The sequence below is a fragment of the Labrus bergylta genome, chromosome 15 (genome assembly GCF_963930695.1).
Source record: "Labrus bergylta chromosome 15, fLabBer1.1, whole genome shotgun sequence".
NCBI classification, from domain to species: Eukaryota; Metazoa; Chordata; class Actinopteri; order Labriformes; family Labridae; genus Labrus; species Labrus bergylta.
The window spans coordinates 13,156,847-13,176,907 of NC_089209.1; the positions used below are offsets into that span (position 1 = coordinate 13,156,847).

General features: G+C 45.1%; 1 protein-coding gene across 7 annotated transcripts in view; it reads right to left on the reverse strand.

Annotated features, from left to right (window-relative positions):
- Positions 1 to 1,159: 1,159 nt before the first annotated feature.
- The window catches only part of nhsl1b (NHS-like 1b), a 101,443-nt gene continuing 82,541 nt past the window's right edge, over positions 1,160 to 20,061 (reverse strand). For 5 of the 7 annotated variants that reach the window (XM_065964150.1, XM_065964152.1, XM_065964154.1 and 2 more), the window contains exons 3-8: positions 19,076 to 19,203; positions 15,945 to 16,149; positions 12,822 to 12,953; positions 7,739 to 11,047; positions 6,511 to 6,643; positions 1,160 to 3,693 (exon numbers count right to left, since the gene is read on the reverse strand). In XM_065964150.1, coding sequence (XP_065820222.1) covers positions 3,027 to 3,693; positions 6,511 to 6,643; positions 7,739 to 11,047; positions 12,822 to 12,953; positions 15,945 to 16,149; positions 19,076 to 19,203 — 4,574 coding nt within the window. In that variant the 3' untranslated portion in view covers positions 1,160 to 3,026. The remainder of the gene's footprint in view (positions 3,694 to 6,510; positions 6,644 to 7,738; positions 11,048 to 12,821; positions 12,954 to 15,944; positions 16,150 to 19,075; positions 19,204 to 20,061) is intronic. The other 2 variants (XM_065964153.1, XM_065964155.1) reach the window with 1 other exon arrangement.

The window sequence follows — 20,061 nt, forward strand, 5'->3', positions numbered from 1 at the left end:
TCATTGGCTGTGCTCAGAGAGGTGATACGCTGCTGGGGACGGGACATTTACAATGAGGCTCGCTGTTTAATTCTAAGTTGAGTAAGTGAATGTAAAACAGATTCTCAGAGGAGAGACCTTGAGTCAGCAGTTATTGATGAACAGGACATAGTGTAATAACGTTTTTTTTAAATTCGATTATATTCACGATCCTTCATCATATAATCCTAATTAGGTAGCCATATTTGCCAAAACTGTCGGAGCGTTAGTGCTTCTTTTCTGTGCATGTGAACGTAATTTACATTAATGTTTTCCGAGGCAGAATTTACCATTTACATGTTTTAAAATGCTTTGTCACACCAAGATGAATTAAGTGTCACAACAAATGTCCTCCTGACCTCATATGTTCATAAAAATATTTTTGGAAATGTGTCGTGAGCTATGTTAAATATTTGTTTATCTTGGTAAGGCGACTGAAACGTGCACATCAACAAACAGTCCTTTTCTAACTTGTGAATAGGTAAAGCAGCATCAGTTGACTCAGTGATTCATAAAGCCTCCTGACGCACTATAAACACAGGTGATAACTATTCACCTCCACTGTGCTCGAGTCAATACAGTTGATTTGTTCCATTTGTCACTTCCTACATTGGTGTCTTACTAAACCGCGGGTCCTAAATATAAGAGCAGAGGGAGAGAAGTGAAGTGTCAATAGTGTGATTATGGCTGGAGGAGTTTGTATTGATCTGTGTCTGACAGCCAGATGGAAGCAGCTCTCCGGCAGCAGGTGACTCTGCTGAACGGGAGGTGGAGGGGCTTCATTGTAGAAACAGAGGGGTAGTTCGTGTTTTGGTGCCCTTGGGATCAAACAAACCCTTGGACGTGCTGAGGCGATTAAAAGGTTGAGGAGACTTGTAGTTAATGTTTAGCGGTGGCAGCACACAGACTGGTTCAACTCTGATCTGAAGTCAGTGTAAAGGTTGATTATGGGCTGAGAAGGAGACATAACTGACGACCCCACAGGGAGGAAGGGGGAGTGATTAACGGCCTCTGGAGCTCACCCGGTGACGGACGGGTTTGGGGTGCCATGGTGACAGTGCTAATGAGGCGCCGATTTGGGCAGATGGCCTTGTATTCCCGTCGCACAGTACTGATAAAATAAAGACACAGATACCCACTCTTTAAATATCACCTTGTTTTTTTTTTTTATTTCACAGACATACACAGAGCGTTAGCAGCCTGCCTTCAGCACCACTACCTCCATCCTCAGGTCTTTTCACGATCTCTTGTTTTAAGATCGAGATGTTTCCTGTCACCAGAGATCCTCTCAAGCGCTCCATCGCAGCCGGGCGGGTGCTGGGAGACACAGTTTGGTCACAGGTGATTAAACCACAGGGTCAGTTTATGACTCTAAAGAGGCCACATTTACTCGGTTGTGAGCACCAATGGAGGCTTTGCATGACTCAAGAGTAAGGGCAGTAGGAGGCTTAAGCATAAATATTGACATTATTGCATTTTCGTTGTTGCTTTGAAGCACCTTTAAATGGATGAAATGGCCTGATGGGATCAGCAGAGTAAATGTAGCCCCTTGACCTCCTGGTGCCTGCTTGTCAGCTTGCTGGTTGATGATGACAGCGCACCACAGGCCTGCTAAAGAAAATAAATAATCTACAAAAAGAAACCACCTCCCTCCACAAACACAGGGCTCTAAAAATGTACAAAGTCTTTGAAAATAAGTCCAGATTGTTACTTAAAACTCATTTCTCTATCTATTTACATACCAAACAATAAAGAACTGCAAATGAAAGGTCAACAGCATTTTAGGAATCATTTCAAGCCTAAAAGCTACTAACAGGTCCAAGCAAACAAACGCTGAACCTAATGCTCGAGTTAAGCAGTCACACTCTCAGATTGTGTTCACTTCCAGTTTTATAGCCAGCATTTCATTTTTCAGCTCTTTGGTAACAAACATGATCGCTAAAAGACCCCCCCCCCCCCCGACGGTAGAATAAGCTTTATTCCTATCCTCATTTCTGGCTTGACATTTATAGATTCTTAAAATCACAACTCATGACATCATTTGTTTGTTAAAACAATCTTTAAAACGTAGGTTTCTAACTCACAAAGAAAAAAGACCTATGCACGGTGCAAAAATCTCAAAACTAAAATTCCATTAATAGAGGTTTTATGAGCCTTTTTTTTTTTTAGTTAAAATCTGCTCTTCTGGGTGAGACGTTGTACACCCAATTGTCCATCACTAGGTGGCAGCACTGAGCCCTCTGCACTTCCTCTGGAACACTGAACACACCAGCTCTGCAAACTTGAAAGGCTGACCTAAAAGCAGAAAACAAAACTTGGTGATAACTGCAGCAAAGTTCGAGCATAAAGCGGTGGCTTCCCACTACTTCCTATTCTTTATAGAACATTCGATGGGCTGCATTAGGCCAACACCTGCAAACCAAGTGCTCTCCAACACTTTCAGAACCAAGAGAGATGCAGAAGCTAAGAAGCATCTAAACCATTACTGTTCACTCTTTCTCATTGCCTAGCTACAGAGCACTGCAGTAGCAAAGTTCATCACAAAACCTGTGACTTTTCAAGTCCTTCAGTTCACCTTTGTTTGCCCTCGTAAACTTGTCGTTCAAAAAACCCCCAAATGTTCCTGCATGTTAAGGACAATTATGTAAAAAAAAAAAAAACAGCAAAACAAATGGAAAACAAACTTAGAACACCAGGTTTAAAGGAAGGAAACACTATCCTCAACATAAAAGTCAGCAAACAAAGAAGAGGGAGAGAGAATCATTGGATTAACAAAAAAGCTGCAGCAGAACCAGTCCTCCACTTCAGACTCAGTGCAACCCGGTCCATGTTTGGGTGATCTCTGACCTCACATCAGGTCCCGACACGTCCGCTCCCTCATGGGCAGCACTGAAGGGGTGGGGCTCAGGAAGGTGTCTCTAGAGGGCCTCTTATTGGCTCCTCTTCCTGCCCACTACCTGCATATGATGAATGTTCAGCTCCCTGCGTTTCAGGGACTTTGTTGCGTTCTAACTTCTGCTCTCTTCAGATAAAGTGCCATTAGAGTCTTGGAGCACAGGGAGAGTCTGATTCTTGGGACCTGACAGACTTTCTGCAGTGTCTCCGTACTCGCTCTCAGCCAGCTCGCCCTCTCGCTCACAGATTACAGTCATCGGGCTGCTGAGGATCCGGTTGCGTGCGTTGTACTTGCTGCTGGCAGCAGAGGGTGGCGTGCGTGAGCGTCCGTACTTGAACCCGCCAATCGAATAGGGCGAAGTCGGTGAAGACAGAGACAAGGCCTCGTAGCGGCTCCACTCCTCTGTTGCCCGTTTACCACGCCCAGGGGAGGTAAGGGGGCTGTGTGTAGGGGAGGAGGGTGAAGCTGCGGGGGAGTCTAATGCCGACTCTGAGCGCGTTCGCTGCGAGCGAGGGTCGGTCGTGCGAAGCATCTCGGCGGCAGACATCCTGAAGCTGGTCTCTGTGCGGCTGCCTTTTTTCAGGAGGAGGGCCTTGAAGGTGTCACTGCTGGTGGAGGACTTGCGGAGGTTTCGCTGGATGGAGCTGGTCTGTCGGGAAGACGGGGATATGGATGCAGGGGGCGTGATTGTAGGGGTGACAGGTGGAGACTGGGGTTGGCTCCCAGTGCGAGACTTTTCCTCGTCAGATTCCCTTCGACCCAGGACCTTCCGCTTTGACCTGAAGAAAGACATTCAAATCAGATTAATGATGTGATAGTTTGTGTGAATTGTGCAGAATGAGTGAGTGCAAGCCGGGTTAAATGTGCACAAATAAAATAACTGAAGTGCATTTTACCGTAACAGATGGAAGAGAAAGAATAAATACTGCAGGAGTTGGGGGCAGTTTTGTCAGCAAACAATGGATTGGCAACAAATCCAAATACCCTAATTAAAATTAGGATGCAGCATATGGGAATTCATATAAAAGAACAGAACGAAGCCTGAGGTAGATGCTCAACCAGGCCTTTTGATTTTTGTCTTTAGTCAATGACAACAAAGAAACAGAGAAAAAAAATGACTGCACTTAAAATACTCGGCCCACACGCCTCAAATCCTTGTCCCAAATTTGCCATATGTCAGCACTGCCCCCAGCAATCGTGCGTCACAGCATGATTCTAAAAGAAGTAAAACAATACGCAGCGCCGAGTGGCAAAAAAAAAAAAACAACAAAGGAGAGCAATGAGTAGAGTGTTATACATTTGTGTTAAAGACATTCGTTTTTATCAGGAAAAGCTGCAAATGCTGCAACTCAGCAGAAAAGCGCAGACGCGGCACAATGAAAATTAATCAAAAACACAAACTGGGAAAAGTGCCCAAAGCAGTTTTTAATCACACAACGACGATTCAACCTCCTCTCAGCGGGAGCATGAGAGTGGTTGATCTACAGTCAGCCTACACCGTCGATAACTCCTGCTCCAAAGCAGAGCCATAAGGCTGGGACTGGCAGAAAACAGGGAATTAGGGCTAGCAGGGAAACAGCCTTATTAATCCGATGTACAGGGGGTTGCAATGAGGGATTAGAGTTACTAATCCAAAGGTAGCATTGCTGTTGTGGCTGAAACAAGGCTTGCTATTTAAAGGGAAGGGGCTACTTGCTGCTCCGAGTCCGCACCTGTCTAGAAAGGATGCACCCCCCAACTGCACGCCCCCACTAGATGTGGAGGGAGAGAGGAGCAGAATGGGAGACAGAGATGATTAAAGACATGAAAAAAATGCAGAATCTTTGATGAGGGAGATGATGCTGAAGGTAAAGAGAGAAGAGATGGACGTGTAAGAAAATATCCTTAATCCTCAGATTAGATCTACAGAAACAAATTCTTCCATAAGGGACAAAAAAAAAACCCCGTAGAGAACGTGAAGGTCAAACGATGGCTTGTGCGTGGGTAGGTATACATTTTCTTTCTGTTTTAGGGAAAGAATGTGTGTGCCCTAAATTCAACCACATTATCCAGCGTCTCCTGTGAGCTCCCTCGCCACATTAGCACAACAGCATTATGTAAGACTTTTCTCACACATGTTCCCACGTGCAGACACTCACACACCTGAATTCAGACACAACCAAGACGGCTCCATACCGAACTCTGAGGTCGTGGATTTCCCAAACAACAAATGACTGCATTGAAAAGGCAGTGAAACCAACTCTCAGGGGTAAACAAGGCAGCAATTATGGAAATATCTCCAAAGACTTGATCGATTTTTTTGTCCTATTAAATGGCTGTACCACCAGACAGGCTTTACGTTTCTGCTGCAGCTGTAAAGGCATTTCATTTAAGATTTTCCTCATTCTCTGTTTTCCCCTAGAGATCTACAGAAAAGAGTAGAAGGGAAATGAAAAGAGAAAACAAAAACAAAAAGGTGTTGGAGAGGTGAGAAGGGGAGAAGAAATGTTGCAGAGGTTGTGTAGACAGCGCCAGTGCGAGGTAAAATATACATTTGTAGGCTTGTATGTAAAAGTGAAATAGAATTTATTTTTTTGTTGTTAATGTTTGTTACTTGAAATCCATCTTTCAATTGTGCAAGTGTTTCTGAGTGTGATTCTGTTCTTGTTGGTGTCTCTCTGTGACAGCAACACCAGGAGTGTGTTAACACTTCCCCCACATGTAAAAATCTGTAAAGTTATTCTATACAGTACGGTTCAGACTCAGGAGGTGTAGAGGAGGAGGAGTGCAGTTAAGCGAGGAAAACAAACACAATTCCGCTGTGAGGTTTTCCACACACGATCCTCATGTCTAATTAAAAGGCACCATAAATCGCACTTAGCACACGTGATGCCCACCATGAAGATATCTACAATCTGTCTGCAGCAGGACTAAAACCCCATGAAATGAAATCCTGTGATGCACAAGAGGACTCCCAACTGCCACCGCACAACCATGAAACACAAACTGGCGGGCTGCATGAGAAATTTATGTGTGTAGCTGCCTTTGAAGCACAGGATCACGTATGCAATATATGTCAGAGACTGCAGAGGAATCTCTAAGGTGGCCTCTAACCTAGATTTGGACCGAAGGGTGTTCAGTTGCTTAATAATGGATGAAGCAGCCGCCTTTCTTCTCCAGCTGAGAACGAACAACGTTAATGTGACTCCACTAACGCAGATGACTCGATAAACATGTGACGACGGAGTCACTCTGCCGTCCCAAGTAATCCCCGAACGGACAAGGGATGGAAAAAGCTGCTTCTTCTGAGGAGCTGACTCCAAAGATGTGTCATCAGAAGTACGCTCTAGACGGGACAATGCTGAGGTAAAGTTACGACTGAGAGGGCAGAAAGAGCAGGAGGAGAGAAGGGGTAATGGAAATGAGACCAGGAGAACAGGAGAAATGATGGATAGGAAGTCTAGAGTGATATGTTGTGGTTTACGAGAGAAAAAACAACTAGGAAAAGAAAGTGGGATAAATTATACATGGGGAGTTGGAGCAAAGAAGTTGGAGTAATAGTCGATGACGGACTGACACGAGTATAAAAAAAAAGAGAGAGAAATGCATCCTGGTACCTGTGAATGGCAGCGAAGAGGTCCTCCGTGGTTCGGGTCCTTGAGGGAGTAGGGGTCACCATTTTACCCTCAGGGGTGCCGTTGGCCGACGGGGCTGGAGACGATTCAGCCGTGCTGGAGTCAAACACTTCACCTAGGAAACAAACAAGTTACACACACACACACACACAGTTAGAAGAGAGGACAAGAGCACGCTTCAGTGTTACACACTCATCCTGTCGCATTAACCTGTCTGCCTATAAAAGCTGAAGTTGTACGGAGGATGTAACCGACTGTCTTCTTACATTTTCTTATCGTCTGTGGATTTCCCCTCCTCTCTTTTCTTCTTCTCTAGTTTAGTCTCTTTTCTTGTCCTCCCCCTTCTCCTCCTCCTCTCATCCTCTGCACTCACGTCTGCGCTCCGACTGCCTGAGCCGCTGCAGGCAGTCTCACTTTACGCTCTCCCCATCCTCCCCTTCATCCCCTTCATCAGATCTATTCCCCTCCCCTCCCCTCTGATACGATGCAGCCCCTCCCCCCCTTCCGCTAACCACGAAGAAAAAAAAAAAAAAAAAAGCATCACCCCTGGGACGCTTGCCCCCTCCCTTACCTCAGAGAGAAGGAAGAGGGGAAAGATTGGGAGTGGGACAGAGAGAGAGAGGGGGGGGGGGGCTGACTGAAAACGAGAGATTAGCAGTGAGGAAAAGGGAAAAGCAGAGAAGCAAAAATTGATATTTGGAAATAAAGATGGATGGTGGAGTGGAGGCGAAAAGACAGTAGAGGCTGAGGTGTGTGAAAGAAGGAGGAGGTAGGGGGAAAGAGAAAGAGCAATGCGGGAAAAGGGAAAGGACAGTACACATGAGATCTCTGCATATGAAATATAGAAGGATGGGTAGAAAAGAGAGTGAGAGAGGATGAATACAAGCGGCTGCAGCAGTGCTTTCTCTGTGATAAGCCGTCTATCTTGCGCTGTTTTCACAGTTTTCAACCTTTAAAAGCCTGTGGTTTGAAGTTTGGATGCTTTTCTTTTGGAGGGCAAAAATCAATTTCACAGCTGCTTGAGGAGCTGGCCGCACACCCAACAGGCATCCGCACCACTACTAACCATAGAGGATTATGGTAATGAGTTTAAACATCACATTTGAGTATTTACTGAAACTATCCACACTTTTCCTACATCTGTTTCTGAGAATTTCTAACTTGCGTTTGGATAAAAAAAAAAAGAAAAAAAAAGGACACATCAACTCACCATTGTCGTCGTCCTTGGAGCTAACGGATCCAGTCGTGCTACTTGTTCCATCTCCTTCCTCCTCTTCCTCTTCATGAGCCTCCCCATTAGTGCACAGTTCATATTCAAACCTTGTCTCCTGGCCGTAAGGAGCAGAGAGTTGGAGCTCGTCCGGGCTAACTGTGGACGTTTCGCTGCTCTCCACAAGAAGCTCTGAACTCTCGGAAATGTCCTCCTCGTCTACCTCCCGTTGCTCAACTTTTATTTCTTTCTCCTCTTCCTTTGTGTCTCTTTTCGGTCCATCTACTTGGTCTTCTGTGTGTGACAGGATGGGTATGTCTTCCTGTGAAGATGGAGCCTGTTCATTGAACGTTTGGGCGTTAAACGGTGGTAAAAAAGAGATTTTGGGTTTCTTGGAGACTGCCGGAGGTTTCTGTTTGGCAGGAGAGCTTTTGGAGCTCTCTTGGGGACACGGCTCCTTTCCATTTAAGAAAATGTAACTCTGATCCTCGCCTTTTCCATTTATGAGAGCACTCTCTGGTGTGTAGTCTGTGATACTGCAGTCAAAAGAGAAATCTTCTAAGAGCTTTGAGACAGGCGATGGTGAGGAGTTACGTGAATCTACCTCCTGGGAGCAGTTTGACAGGCATAATATGTTGGGATGCTCCAGGGGAGAAGACTTCTCTTGGTTCTGGGGTTTGAGACCCTGAAGGAGGTCCATGCCTGTTTCCTGAGCTCTGGTGTGCTCTGATTTGCCATTAATCTTCTCCTCTGGGCATTTTACAGAGCGAAGCTGAACGCTCTGCAGCGCAAACGGAGTGATGAGGGGCTTAGGTGACTTTTTCGGGCTGCTTGAATGTTCTGGTTTAGGAGAATCCTTCGCTGCCTTCACAAAAGATGGGGAGGAGGATGGGACAAAAGCAGGCAGTGGAGGAGGTGGAGGTGGACCCATGGAGGGGACTGGAGGGGGAGGTGGAGGGGGAGGACTAAAGCTCCCGTTAAAGGACGAACTTGGGGAGATTAGCATTTCAGGGGTTGGAGGAGGAGGGAACTCTGGGGAGGTGGAGCAGGCAGGGGTCAGCCTCAGAGTTGGACCCTGTTGAGTAGATGACGGAGGAGTACCTTCGCAGGAACTTGGTGGCAGAGGGGGAGGGAAAGGAGGAGGTGGGCTCATAGGGGTGTTTGGAGTGGAGGAGGAGGAAAGCGGAAGGGGTGGTGGAGGGGGAGGAGCGGGGCCAAAGCTTTTCAGTGAGTCAGAGGTGTTAGAGGACAGGGAGGTTGAAGAGGAGGACATAGACACAGAGGAGAGAAGGGATGACTTTCTCTCTGGGACTTTGGGCCTTGGTCGGCTTCCCGAGGGGGACATGGACCTGACCACCGAGGGCACTGGGGTTCCGGCTGTGGGGGTGTTGGACTGGCTGGAATAGCCGCTGGATGGTGAGGTCAGTCTGTGAACTCTGTCCGGGGAGGAGGTGGACATTTTGGGCTTTACTGCTACTCTCCCCTCCTGTCCTGGAGCTCCTGCAGCCTGGTTGTTTTTGTGAATCTCCCCTCCGTTCTGTAAGTCTCCCATTTGAGCCCCATTGGAAAGGTTATTAGTGTTGTGTTCTGGAGGAGTCTGTTCCCTCTGGTCTCCATGGTTACGAGGGTAGTCCATGTAGTAGCCCCAGGAGTCAGCGTAGTCCGAGCGTAAGCTGCTGGTCTCACTCTGAGCAGGCGTCATGTGGCACAATGAGTACACGTTTGAGACGCCTCCACCGTTCGCGTTAGCCCTAAATGATGCTGCAGAGCTCCCTGCGCTGATGCTACTTTGACTGCGCGGCCGCAGCACCCAGGGGTCGTCGTAGTCGCTGCTGGGGCTGTGAGAGGGTGACGAAGGTGAAGCCCCTTTTCCTTTCCCTCCTCTCAGGCCAAGTTGAAGGCTCTGCTGCAAGCTGGCGATCAGAGTCTCGTTCAGCATGGCTCCGTCTGGCTCGTTGGTACCGCTGATGGCGCTCACACCTCCGAGCGGCTTTTTCCCTCCAGGCTTGCGTCTCAGAGAGTCTGTGCGAGCTGGTGGCAGTGGGGGCTTCTTGGACTTGCGCAGGGAAATGCTTCGGGAAAGAGAGCGATCGCTGTACAAGCTCCCGGAGTCCTCCTGATTTGCCAGCTCACGGCACTCGTACATGCTGTGCCTCGTGGCTCGTCCGGCTGCTGCACTGGGCCCGCTGCCATGGCTACGAGAGCGCAGGCCTGAGTCCATGTGCATGGAGGTGTAGTACCCGTCATTATCTTGGGAATAGAGGGAGCTGGAGTCAGTGGTGGTCCTGGAGGAATGGTCCAGGCTGCTGTACAGCTGGTTGATGGGAGTGGAGCAGCTGGAGGTGAGAGTACGGTGTTGAACCACCACATTCTCTGGCGTGTCGTAGATCCAATGCTCCTCCTGCAGGCAGGATGGTGGCGTTGGGGCCAGGGTGCTGTGGCTGTGAATGCTGCTGTCTGATTGCCCAGACTCGCTAGCGGGGGCTGCGACGATCAGGCGGCCATCGTTGGCTGCGTGAGTGGGTGTCGAAGTGGCAAGGGCTGGGCAGGTAGAGCTGTGAGTGAAGGCTCCTGGACTGGAGACCAGGTGGTCCGTGTTGGTGGAGTAGGCCAAGCTGAGCGGCCGAGCTGTGGGGTAAGCCGAGGCAGGGGAGTGGGGGAGCTGAGCAGATGTGTTCAGGGTGATAACCTCGGAGGAGCCAGACATGGTGGCATTTGGAATGAGCGAGGTGGAGTAAGCAGCATGTGGGGAGACTACACAAGCTGGACCTCCACCCCAATCACTTGCTTGGGTCCCCCTCACCTCCTGAGACTTCGGCCTGGGCAGGGTGCCTGACCTTGGGGCGTGTCTCATGTGGACAGCGGTTTCATCAACCTGAAGCTTCCCAATCTGCCTCTGGGTAGTCAGTTGCTCCACCGACTTGATGGGGGTGCTGCTGTAGATGGGATCAGCGCTGAGGGACACCCTGGCGCCCTGGCGCGGCAGACTGTGAAAGCGGGAAGGGTCTCCATTAAACTGGTTCTGCAGCATCAAGATTCCAGAGCTGTCGCTGCTTGAGATCGAAATACTTCCAGTTGAAGAGGAAGTAGAGATTCCAGCCATCTGAGCAGCGATTCCCTGGCCTCTCTGAGCCCGGATTCTCCTCATTGATGGGGGAACGATCTTAATTTCTTCTGTCTGGCAGCTGGTGTCTTTAGTCTGTGAACGTCGAAGTGTTGAGCTGACGCTCACAGCTCTGCCCAAGGTGGAGTACTGACCCGGGATGAACATGGAATGCGGCCGGAGCTCTCCACCATGTCCCTTTGCAGCTGTCGAAGAAATAAAGAAAATAAGATAAACCTAGGATTGATCAAAATATGTTATTTTCTCTGCTTCCTTCTCATTCCTCTGTCAGGCTACATCAGCCACAAATCTGGACTGTTAAACAAACTGTGGTCACAGGGTAGCTAATTAATTAGATTTGCTTTAACCCTGTTATATACGCTAATAACTTCTGGTTTTCATTAAGAAGGAAAGGATGCGAAGACAGACAGAGACTCTCTGGTCTGCTTCTCATTCTTTTCTAGCTTTGGCTCAGTCTGATAAAAAAAAAAAGCTAATCGCCGGGTCCAGGACAGACAGCTGGTAAGAAATGAAGCAGCCAGAAACACCAACACATACATGACAGAAACATACACAGAGACATAGGTGAACACGTATACAAGGTTGACAAAGTCATGCACAGGACATGCAGGACAGAACATACAGAGAAATGCATAGAGAGAGAGAGAGAGACAAGGACATTTAGAAATGCAGATACCACAAAGACAAAAAAGCACTGAACATACCGGCTCGTAAACAAACAATTTGAAGAATGAATTGTAAAACACGAGAGGCTGTCTAGTTTGTCTCCCATCTGTGGTGGCTCCCCTGTTGATGCTCGTATCCCAAATAAGGAACACTTAACACTTGCGTCCTTTCTTCTCTCTCCCTTCTCGTCTCTCTCTTAACCACACATACACTCTCTTCCTCCTTTTGCTAAAAGCTGGAGTGACAGCTTGGCTGCTGCTGCTGCTGCGATAGATTAAGCTGCAGGTCTACTTCGCAGTGCGAGGAGAGGGAGGGATGAAGCACTGGGACAATTACCCCGACCCAGTAATCATGACATTCAGAGGCTGTCGTCAGCTGGGCACTAACTGGACTTTTAAGCTCTTCTCCTATCAGGAATGTGATCTTGCCGCACAGAAATATATACGACATTCTCTTTAAACACGTCTGCCATCCTTCAGTTCAGAGGCGTGTAAATAAACAGCAGCCATGCGGTGCCGTCAGCACAACACAGTGTCAGCTTACTGATCTTAGAGCTCACTAAACACCAACTCAGCTTAGTAACTCAGAGAAGGCGATGTCTAAACCTTCATGTATGTTATTTTTCCCCCACTCGGAGGCAGAAAAGAGGGTTATTGGATGATTTAGGTTCCCTTGATCAGGGGGCCTATTGGTAAGCAAGACACACATGGGATACAAGCTTAGATTATCAATATGGCTCCAGGATTAAAGCACAGACACAATTAACACACACAGTTTACTGAAAAGGGCTAAAGAAAGTTGACCCCTGAAGGATTATGTTACCATCCGTAATAAAGAGCGGCTAACCCTTGTTCTTTACTTCTACATTTCCTTATTTTCCAACAAAGTCTTATATGAGATTCTTTGAAGGCAAACGTTTCTAGAAAAGAAGAAACTATGCATATTAAAAAAAAAACTAGTGAAAAGAATTCCATAACTGCTGTGGAAGCAGTAAAACAGGATGGAGGAGAGCAAATGAGGACACTTGGTATGTAGAGCTGAAAGAGGGAGAGACTGAACAGCTGCTTGGCCTTGATCCCACACTGTGGACCTGCATATGTGGTTTCCTCCCCCCTAAATATGACTAACTTGGAACAATACTGCTGGAGCGAGTAGATTCTCTGCTCAGTATTAAAACAGGTTTAAATAACTGAATTAGTCAGTGTAAGGAAAGAAGGAGGGATGCTTGTCCAGAGTGTTGGTACAGGTCTGTGGACAGTAGAGGGCAACATATTGCCCCGCAGCAATCCATACCTAGCTCCAGGTTGAAGTTGTCAGGCAGCCCTGATACAGTCTTTCTGCGTTTGACCTTCTTGGGCCGGCGGGACACGGTGTCAGTGTTAATGAGGGAGCGCCGGATGCTCGCCTGTCGGTCAAACACTGCCCCTGTTAGCCGGGAGGGCGAGAGCAAGGCAGGCGGACACACAGGCAAACAGCAGTGGGTTAGTCAGAAGGAACAAACTCAATAACATGCAGAATAGTTTTTTTTGTTTTTTTTTAACATGCAAAACCAGGGAGAGAAACATATCGGGTCAGTCCAACCTAATTTTATCAAAACATCTTCTAATTTCCCCCAAATGGCATACAACCATGGAGATAGTTATAGATATGCAGATAGTTTACTTATAGTTATAGTTTAATTTTTCAGTTTTAAAATATCATCTTTTATCTTTATAGGTGCTACCCAAACACAGTGCAGCTGTCTCCATGAGGCCTCACATAGGACACACCGTCCGCAGTTTTCATAGCAACTAAAACAGTAGTTTAAAAAAAAAAAAAACTGCAGCTCAACCCTTACTGATATTTTTAAGGTTGTTAGCCATGTGGATTTTTGAGAGTTAAAGAAAATACAAAATCAGCCGATACATTTTTTTAAACATGAACTCTTAACATAACAAATCTCTATTAATATCTATAAGTGGATCCTAAAATTATTTAAGACCTTACTGTGGAATCTTTATGTAAGTGATTACTGCTTAGAATGCCTTTGATAACTTTCCAATCATCTCCATTTCATTGGGTGGAGGAAAATATTTCCTCTCGTATACTTTAACAACAACAACTGCATTGCATTAGAACATTGGAGGAAATAGAGCAAATGTTAAACTGCTACTTGATGGACGTGACCCTTTAACCTCTTCATCCACCAGCTACAAATATCTATTCATCTGTTTTTAGCCTTACAACTCAAAATATTATTTTTTTAAAAAGAGCTTGGCAAAGAAAACCTTTTTTTTTTGGCTGATGGTTAATGTTACTTTTTCAACCCTCAGGTAGCTCAGGTGTAAACATACATGATACATGTGAGATGTATGGTTCATGCTTCATGCTCTTATCAAAGAAATACACACGTGCAATAGACAGGAGTTGAAGCATGCAAGTGCGCGCGCACACACACACACACACACACACACACACTACTATGTGCTTCAAATTTGATAACAAAATAAGTTCATAACCAGAAGTTTATGCAGATCTAAAAATAGCTTAGGCTAATATTTAGTGAGAAAAGATAGATTAATGAATACTCTTTATCTCACTGAACCCTTGCGTAGAATGTTTTGAAAACTGTAACTGCAATGTCGCTCTCTGCAGCTATAAAAAGAAAACACCCACACCAGCGATAAATAGTGTGTCCCACAAAGACGACTGCATCTTATCTTTAAGTCTCCTCAGTATCTCTCTCTCTCTCTCTCTCTCTCTCTCTCTCTGTCCAGTTTTCCTGAGGGTATAACGATATACACGTATCCCCTCCTCTTTCCGCTGTTTGGCTAGCTGGTGAAAGCCTGCAGCCGTTAGGGAAATAGAAATTGATATGGGAGCAGATATTGTCTATCACATTGCCCTTACAGTGACAGACACAGGGGGAGACCAGGGACCTTCTGAGTGTGTGTGTGTGTGTGTGTGTGTGTGTGTGTGTGTGTGTGTGTGTGTGTGTGTGTGTGTGTGTGTGTGTGTTTTTCTTTTTTTTTAACTCTGTCTCGCTGAGTAATCTAAAGTGACAGGAGATGAAGTCTACAGTGATTTGTGTGGAGTGGGACCACATTAAGCTCTCATTAGTGCCAAAGGATGATGGGACTGGAGTTATATTGGATTTGAAAACTGTAAAACTCAGATATAGTTTCTGAACTATGATTTTTTTTAGTCTGGTGCTGTTGCTCATTTGTTATTTACACCTTATATAGGACATCTGGCTTGAGTATATATAAAGTCATATGAGTGAGAAGTCAGACAAGCTGCATAGTCAACTATAAATGATCTGAACTCTCAGAATAAGATGCTCAATCCTAATATATGTGTGTGGCTTCTGTGTGGCAGAAAGCACTGCAGAATGTGACATGCTAACAAGGGAATTGCATGAACACGTCTTGCTGTGTTCGTCTGTCATACACCCTGTGATCTGACATAAAGTGAGTGAAAAAAGCCTTGACCCTTGGATAAGCTGTCAAACCGTTTTCACACACAAACAGCCGCTCACACACGCAGAAAGGAAGGTGAAGGTCAGTCTCTGAGCAGCATGGAGGGAGGGGGGGGGGAATACACACAGTGGTGGAGGAGGAGAGTCAGACATCCATGACTGACACATGCAGTTTTTTTCTCAGTGGATGAGTGGATACAGTAATTGATTAGTCTATACCCACTCAGCCACAGAGGGTTGATTAAAGGACCAGTCTGACATTTTGCTTGTTGGGTCACTTCCCATTTCTCTGCGTTGTTGAGCATTGAATGAGAGGACCAATAAAATCACAAGATGTTCAAAAGTTAAGACGGTAGTTTTGTTTTTGTTTTTTTTTATCAGCAAATTAACCCCGTGGCTCTAGTCACGACCAGGATTGTACACCCAACTGAAATATCTGAAGTAAAGGTTGGACTGTCATGAAATTTGTCACACAAATTCATGTTCCCTTTAGTGTGAATATAGCGCCACCATTAGGCCAAAATGTCAATTTGTCCCGTCACTTAGACTTGAACAATTAACAACATTCTCATCAGCTTCAGATGTGCGTTGTGTTTAGCCGGACTTAGCAAATAACAGCATGCTTACATGCTAAGCTAAACACTTTCCTAAACTAGGGTTAAGCAGGACATGAAGCTACGACATTGCAAAAATAAATCCAGAAAAAAGGTCCAAAAATGTCAGAAAAATCCAGACAAATAAACAACAAACTAGACAAACAAAACAAATGTGTGAATGTTGGTTTGTTTTTCAGATTATGACCAGAGACGAGTCAGAGCAGAATCAAAGTACTTCTAACTAGAGTTGTATCTACGGATCTAGATGATCAGGAAATCTGTTTTCCACTACTAACACTGATGGGGACAGATTGACACACTAATGATTGAGAGATGGAGAAATGGATTACTAAGAGGTCATACCTGTGACGTTGATGGCAACTATGTCTGTGGGCACGGCCTTGGCGGTCTGCCTCATCTTCTCCTCTGGGGTGGGGAGGGGCGCAGACTTGTTCCATCCCACCTGTCCGTCAACCTCTGACCCCTCCCCTCCTTCACTACTTCCCAGCGGGGTATGGGGTCTCATGGAAAGCTGGGATTTGTTGTCTTCTGCTGATGAAGCTGTGGACTGAATACAAAATAAAACATGATGAGTGCTGTAACAAGACATATGGTAAAAAAAAAAAAAGTGGTAATATGGTTTGTGACTATGTGAGGACTCTTGTTTAGAGGCCTACTGGATTTATTAACTTCAATTGGAGATTCCAAGGAGCTTGAATGAGGAGCTGGATTTTCCCTGCAATATTAGATGTGTTTTATGATGAATATGTTTTTCTGGTGTAAATACACATTTGTGCTGCTCATCTAAGTGGTTGACATGAAAAATATCTACAGTGACAACAGAGAGGAACATAACTTGTTTTGCAGCTTGTTTTACCTTTCAATCCACATTTCTCGTTTCCTTTGAGATATTATTCTTTCGTAATTTTCATCTCAATGGTATTTTCTTCTCCCATTTTTGTTTAATTGTCACCGGTAAGTCACCTGGTGCGACTTTTCCAGAGGCGTCACACTCACATTCTTCTGTAAAACGCTGACTGAAGCGTTGAACTCAGCCAAATCCATCTTTTTTCAAATGCTTTCAATTTTCCTCATTAAAGGTTTCATGTTTCATAACGGGTGCTGACATTTTCATGCATACAGTAATCACTTTGGGTTGACACTGGTTGACAGTGATTGGAGAGTTTTTTTTGATTTGAGCACACCAGCTCTTTGTTCAAAATGAAAGAAGAGGACAAAGGACTGAAGTGAATAAGAAAGGTAACAGGAAAAAAAGGAGAGAAGGAAGAAAATGAGAGTGACAAGAAAGGACACAGGAGGGGAAAGAGAATGACAGCAGTGAGATAGATGAAACACAATGTGAGTTGATGAAAGGTAATGGAAAACAAACGTGAAGTCAAATTGAATCAGAGCAGAGAACTCATGCATATAAAAGTTTAGGTAAAATGTCAACACAAAAGAAGTAAATATAAGGGGGGATTAAGTCGAGTAAAACTTAATTGTCCAAAACTGTAACTGGCAGATTGCATTTGCTATACTGACACGCACAAACAGACTTCAATATATGAGACTGCTGTGACCTTTAGAGGCTCGTGGTGCTATAAACATGTTTCACGATCAATCAAACCCAAATGGAAACACTGGCTCGCACACAAACAGCTATCAGAGTGCACTGGCAGACCGCTCGGAGATGGCAGGATAAACGCAAGACAGCAACAGCGGTAAGAGAGAGAGAATCACTCATGCATTAAAACTGTATTCACACACTAACAGTTTCTCATCCTGAAGGAGAATTTACTGCAGAGAGACAACAGAAAACAAGGTTTTACTGCCGCATTCAGGTTTGAAAATCAGCTGTTAGCCATCAGTACAAGAGAAAAGAAAAATCCAGTTTTCTCAATTTCCATCTGAAATTTGATGTCCATGCCCATCTGAGTAAACACAAGTGGGATTTAAAGCAGAGTGGACATAACTAATCCCAAATAAATCCCAAGAGCATAGACATCAGATTTCACTTTGAATGCTTCGATCTAGAACAGGTAGGAAACATTGCAAAATGGGAAAACTCCTTCTGAAAATCCTCAGTTTAATCATTTTGAAGAGACTGAAAGTTGCTAGAATAAAGCTGCCCAAAGAAAACAATACAGCAATAGTTCCTCATCATGTCCACCACTGTCTATTTAAAAGTTCTTAAACTTCACTCTGGCTGGTAAAAGTGATAACAAGTGCTTTGACACAAACCATGGATAGATGGATGAATATGGGGGACAACAGAAGAGGATTCAAAGACAGAATCTATGCAGTAGTTTGTTGGCAAGCATGGCCTTATATTTTGCATCATTGTGGCTCCACAAGGAGCTTTGTTTCTCCTTTTGAGGCTGCTGTCAGGTAAAGTTAGACTCACTGGTCTCTGGACAACAGGAGCTGATGGGGAAGAGAGGAGAATGGGGGACTAACAGAGGAAAGGGGAGGGAAGGCAGAAAGGAACAAAGGCGGGTGGTATTGGCTGGTGTTGAAGGGAGTAGTGGTGAGTGTGCAGAATTTTAAAAGACAGCCGAGGACATGTAGGAGCGCACAGTTAAGAAAGACAATAGCACGTAATATACTTCAAGGCTCAAGCCAGGCTGGCATCAATGGGCTTAAGGGGGGGAAAGAGACCTGGATAATTATAGAGAGTCTTTCAGGACCCCTTCACATCACATTTTGTGTGAAAACTATAAAGAATGAGAAAACAGGAGGCTATCTGGCTGTCATTTACGCTTCACTTCACACTAATGGTCTGCCAGCTAAAAGAGCAACAAATGATAGCTATGTAGTCTGTGTTTGTTTTCTTCATCTCTGCCTCACTCCCTCTCTCTCTCTCTCTCTCTCTCTCGCTGTTTGACTTTCTCTCCTCTTGTCACCCTACTATGAAATTACACTTCGGTGGAAGTGGTGGAACAACAGCCCCACCAAGTGTAGAGGAAAAACAAGTGTAATGCAGAACCAACAAGAGCCAGCATGTGTTTATTCACGCTTTACACTTAACGCTGCCTGAAAATGCATGAAAGGTAAGAGATAGATACGAAATATAAACAGACTGACTTGAACTCTCAATCTAACTTGTTTGTTTTTCTTCTAATTGATACTGAGTCTCAAAATGTAAAGTGTTAGCTTAGCGCTCTGGTGCTCTATGTACTTGTACTATCAGCATTTGATTATCTGATGATATCAGTGAGCACAATGAAACCAGAGAGGACAATCTTATTTCCAGGCACTCTTGTGTTATATGTTGACAAAATAAACATGTTGTAGTCATTTACAAAGACCTGATTAAACTAAGGAATGGGTGTATTTTTATATTTGACCACTAGAGGGCAGTGTGACACAGTTCAAGCTGCCATGAAGCTGAATCAGCACCAGATTTGTTCTTCATACAGTTCCTGATTGTGTTTGTACACAACATTTTGTGTGACTGTTTAACCAGTTACTTTGGAGTGTTTGTGTTCATTTACCTTTTTATCATTTTCATCATCTTCCTCGTCCTGCATGCTGATGGTGGACTCCGCGGGGTCATTGAAGATGGGACCCTGAGAGTAGTACTGCGAGCTCCGGAAACCATCTTTCCTCAGCTTGTCACATTCTGCAGGAGATAAAAGAAAAAACGATAAATACAGACAAAAATAACACACATAAGAAAGATTTGGATTGCTCTGATCCTTGTCAGTGTGCCATTCACGTGACTGTCATCCCTGTTGGATGCTGCCAAGCGTTGCTCACACCTCCCCTCGCCACCACCTGCTGTGAAGGGGCTGTGATGTACGTGTGTATGCCCATGTGAGTATACACAAAACTGAGTGTTTGTGTGTCTAAAAAGGAGGGGGGTATCAGTTTCATTCTGTCACACACAGATGGCAGGACAGTCCCCCCCCCCCCCGCCTCTCTCACAGGGAGCATTCAGCACATCGTTTCTGTGTTTTTCACTCTTCAGATATCTACTGATGCATCCTTTGTCTAATCCTTTGATAGCTAATTATATTCCTGTAGTTTTACAGCTTAAACTAAAGCACATAGTAGAGTGGCTTGCTCGTGTAGGCAACCTCACCGATAGAGATATTTCTGTTAGACTTGAATTTGAACTAATCAAACCATTTTTGTCTTTGTGTTTTATTCCTCATTTATTTTAATGTAAAAACCTCCCTGGTCTTTTATCTTCCACCTTTAAGTGCTTTTTCAGGTTGTGATTTTGTGAACGACATGTAAATCCCAGCACACACATGTACATCCCCCCCCCGGTCAGGCACCTCTGAGATGCTGCTTTTGATCCTTTAATGTGCCATGTATCTGTGTAGCTAATTACAGCCCATCTCTGTGGTGAGACACTGGTGCATGTATAATACTGTCAGTTAATGAGATCCTAATGGGGTTGGCAGAGGCAGCTACTGTAACAACAGGCTGATGTGGCAGCGGTGTGGAAGAAGGGATTCAGAAAGTGTGATGG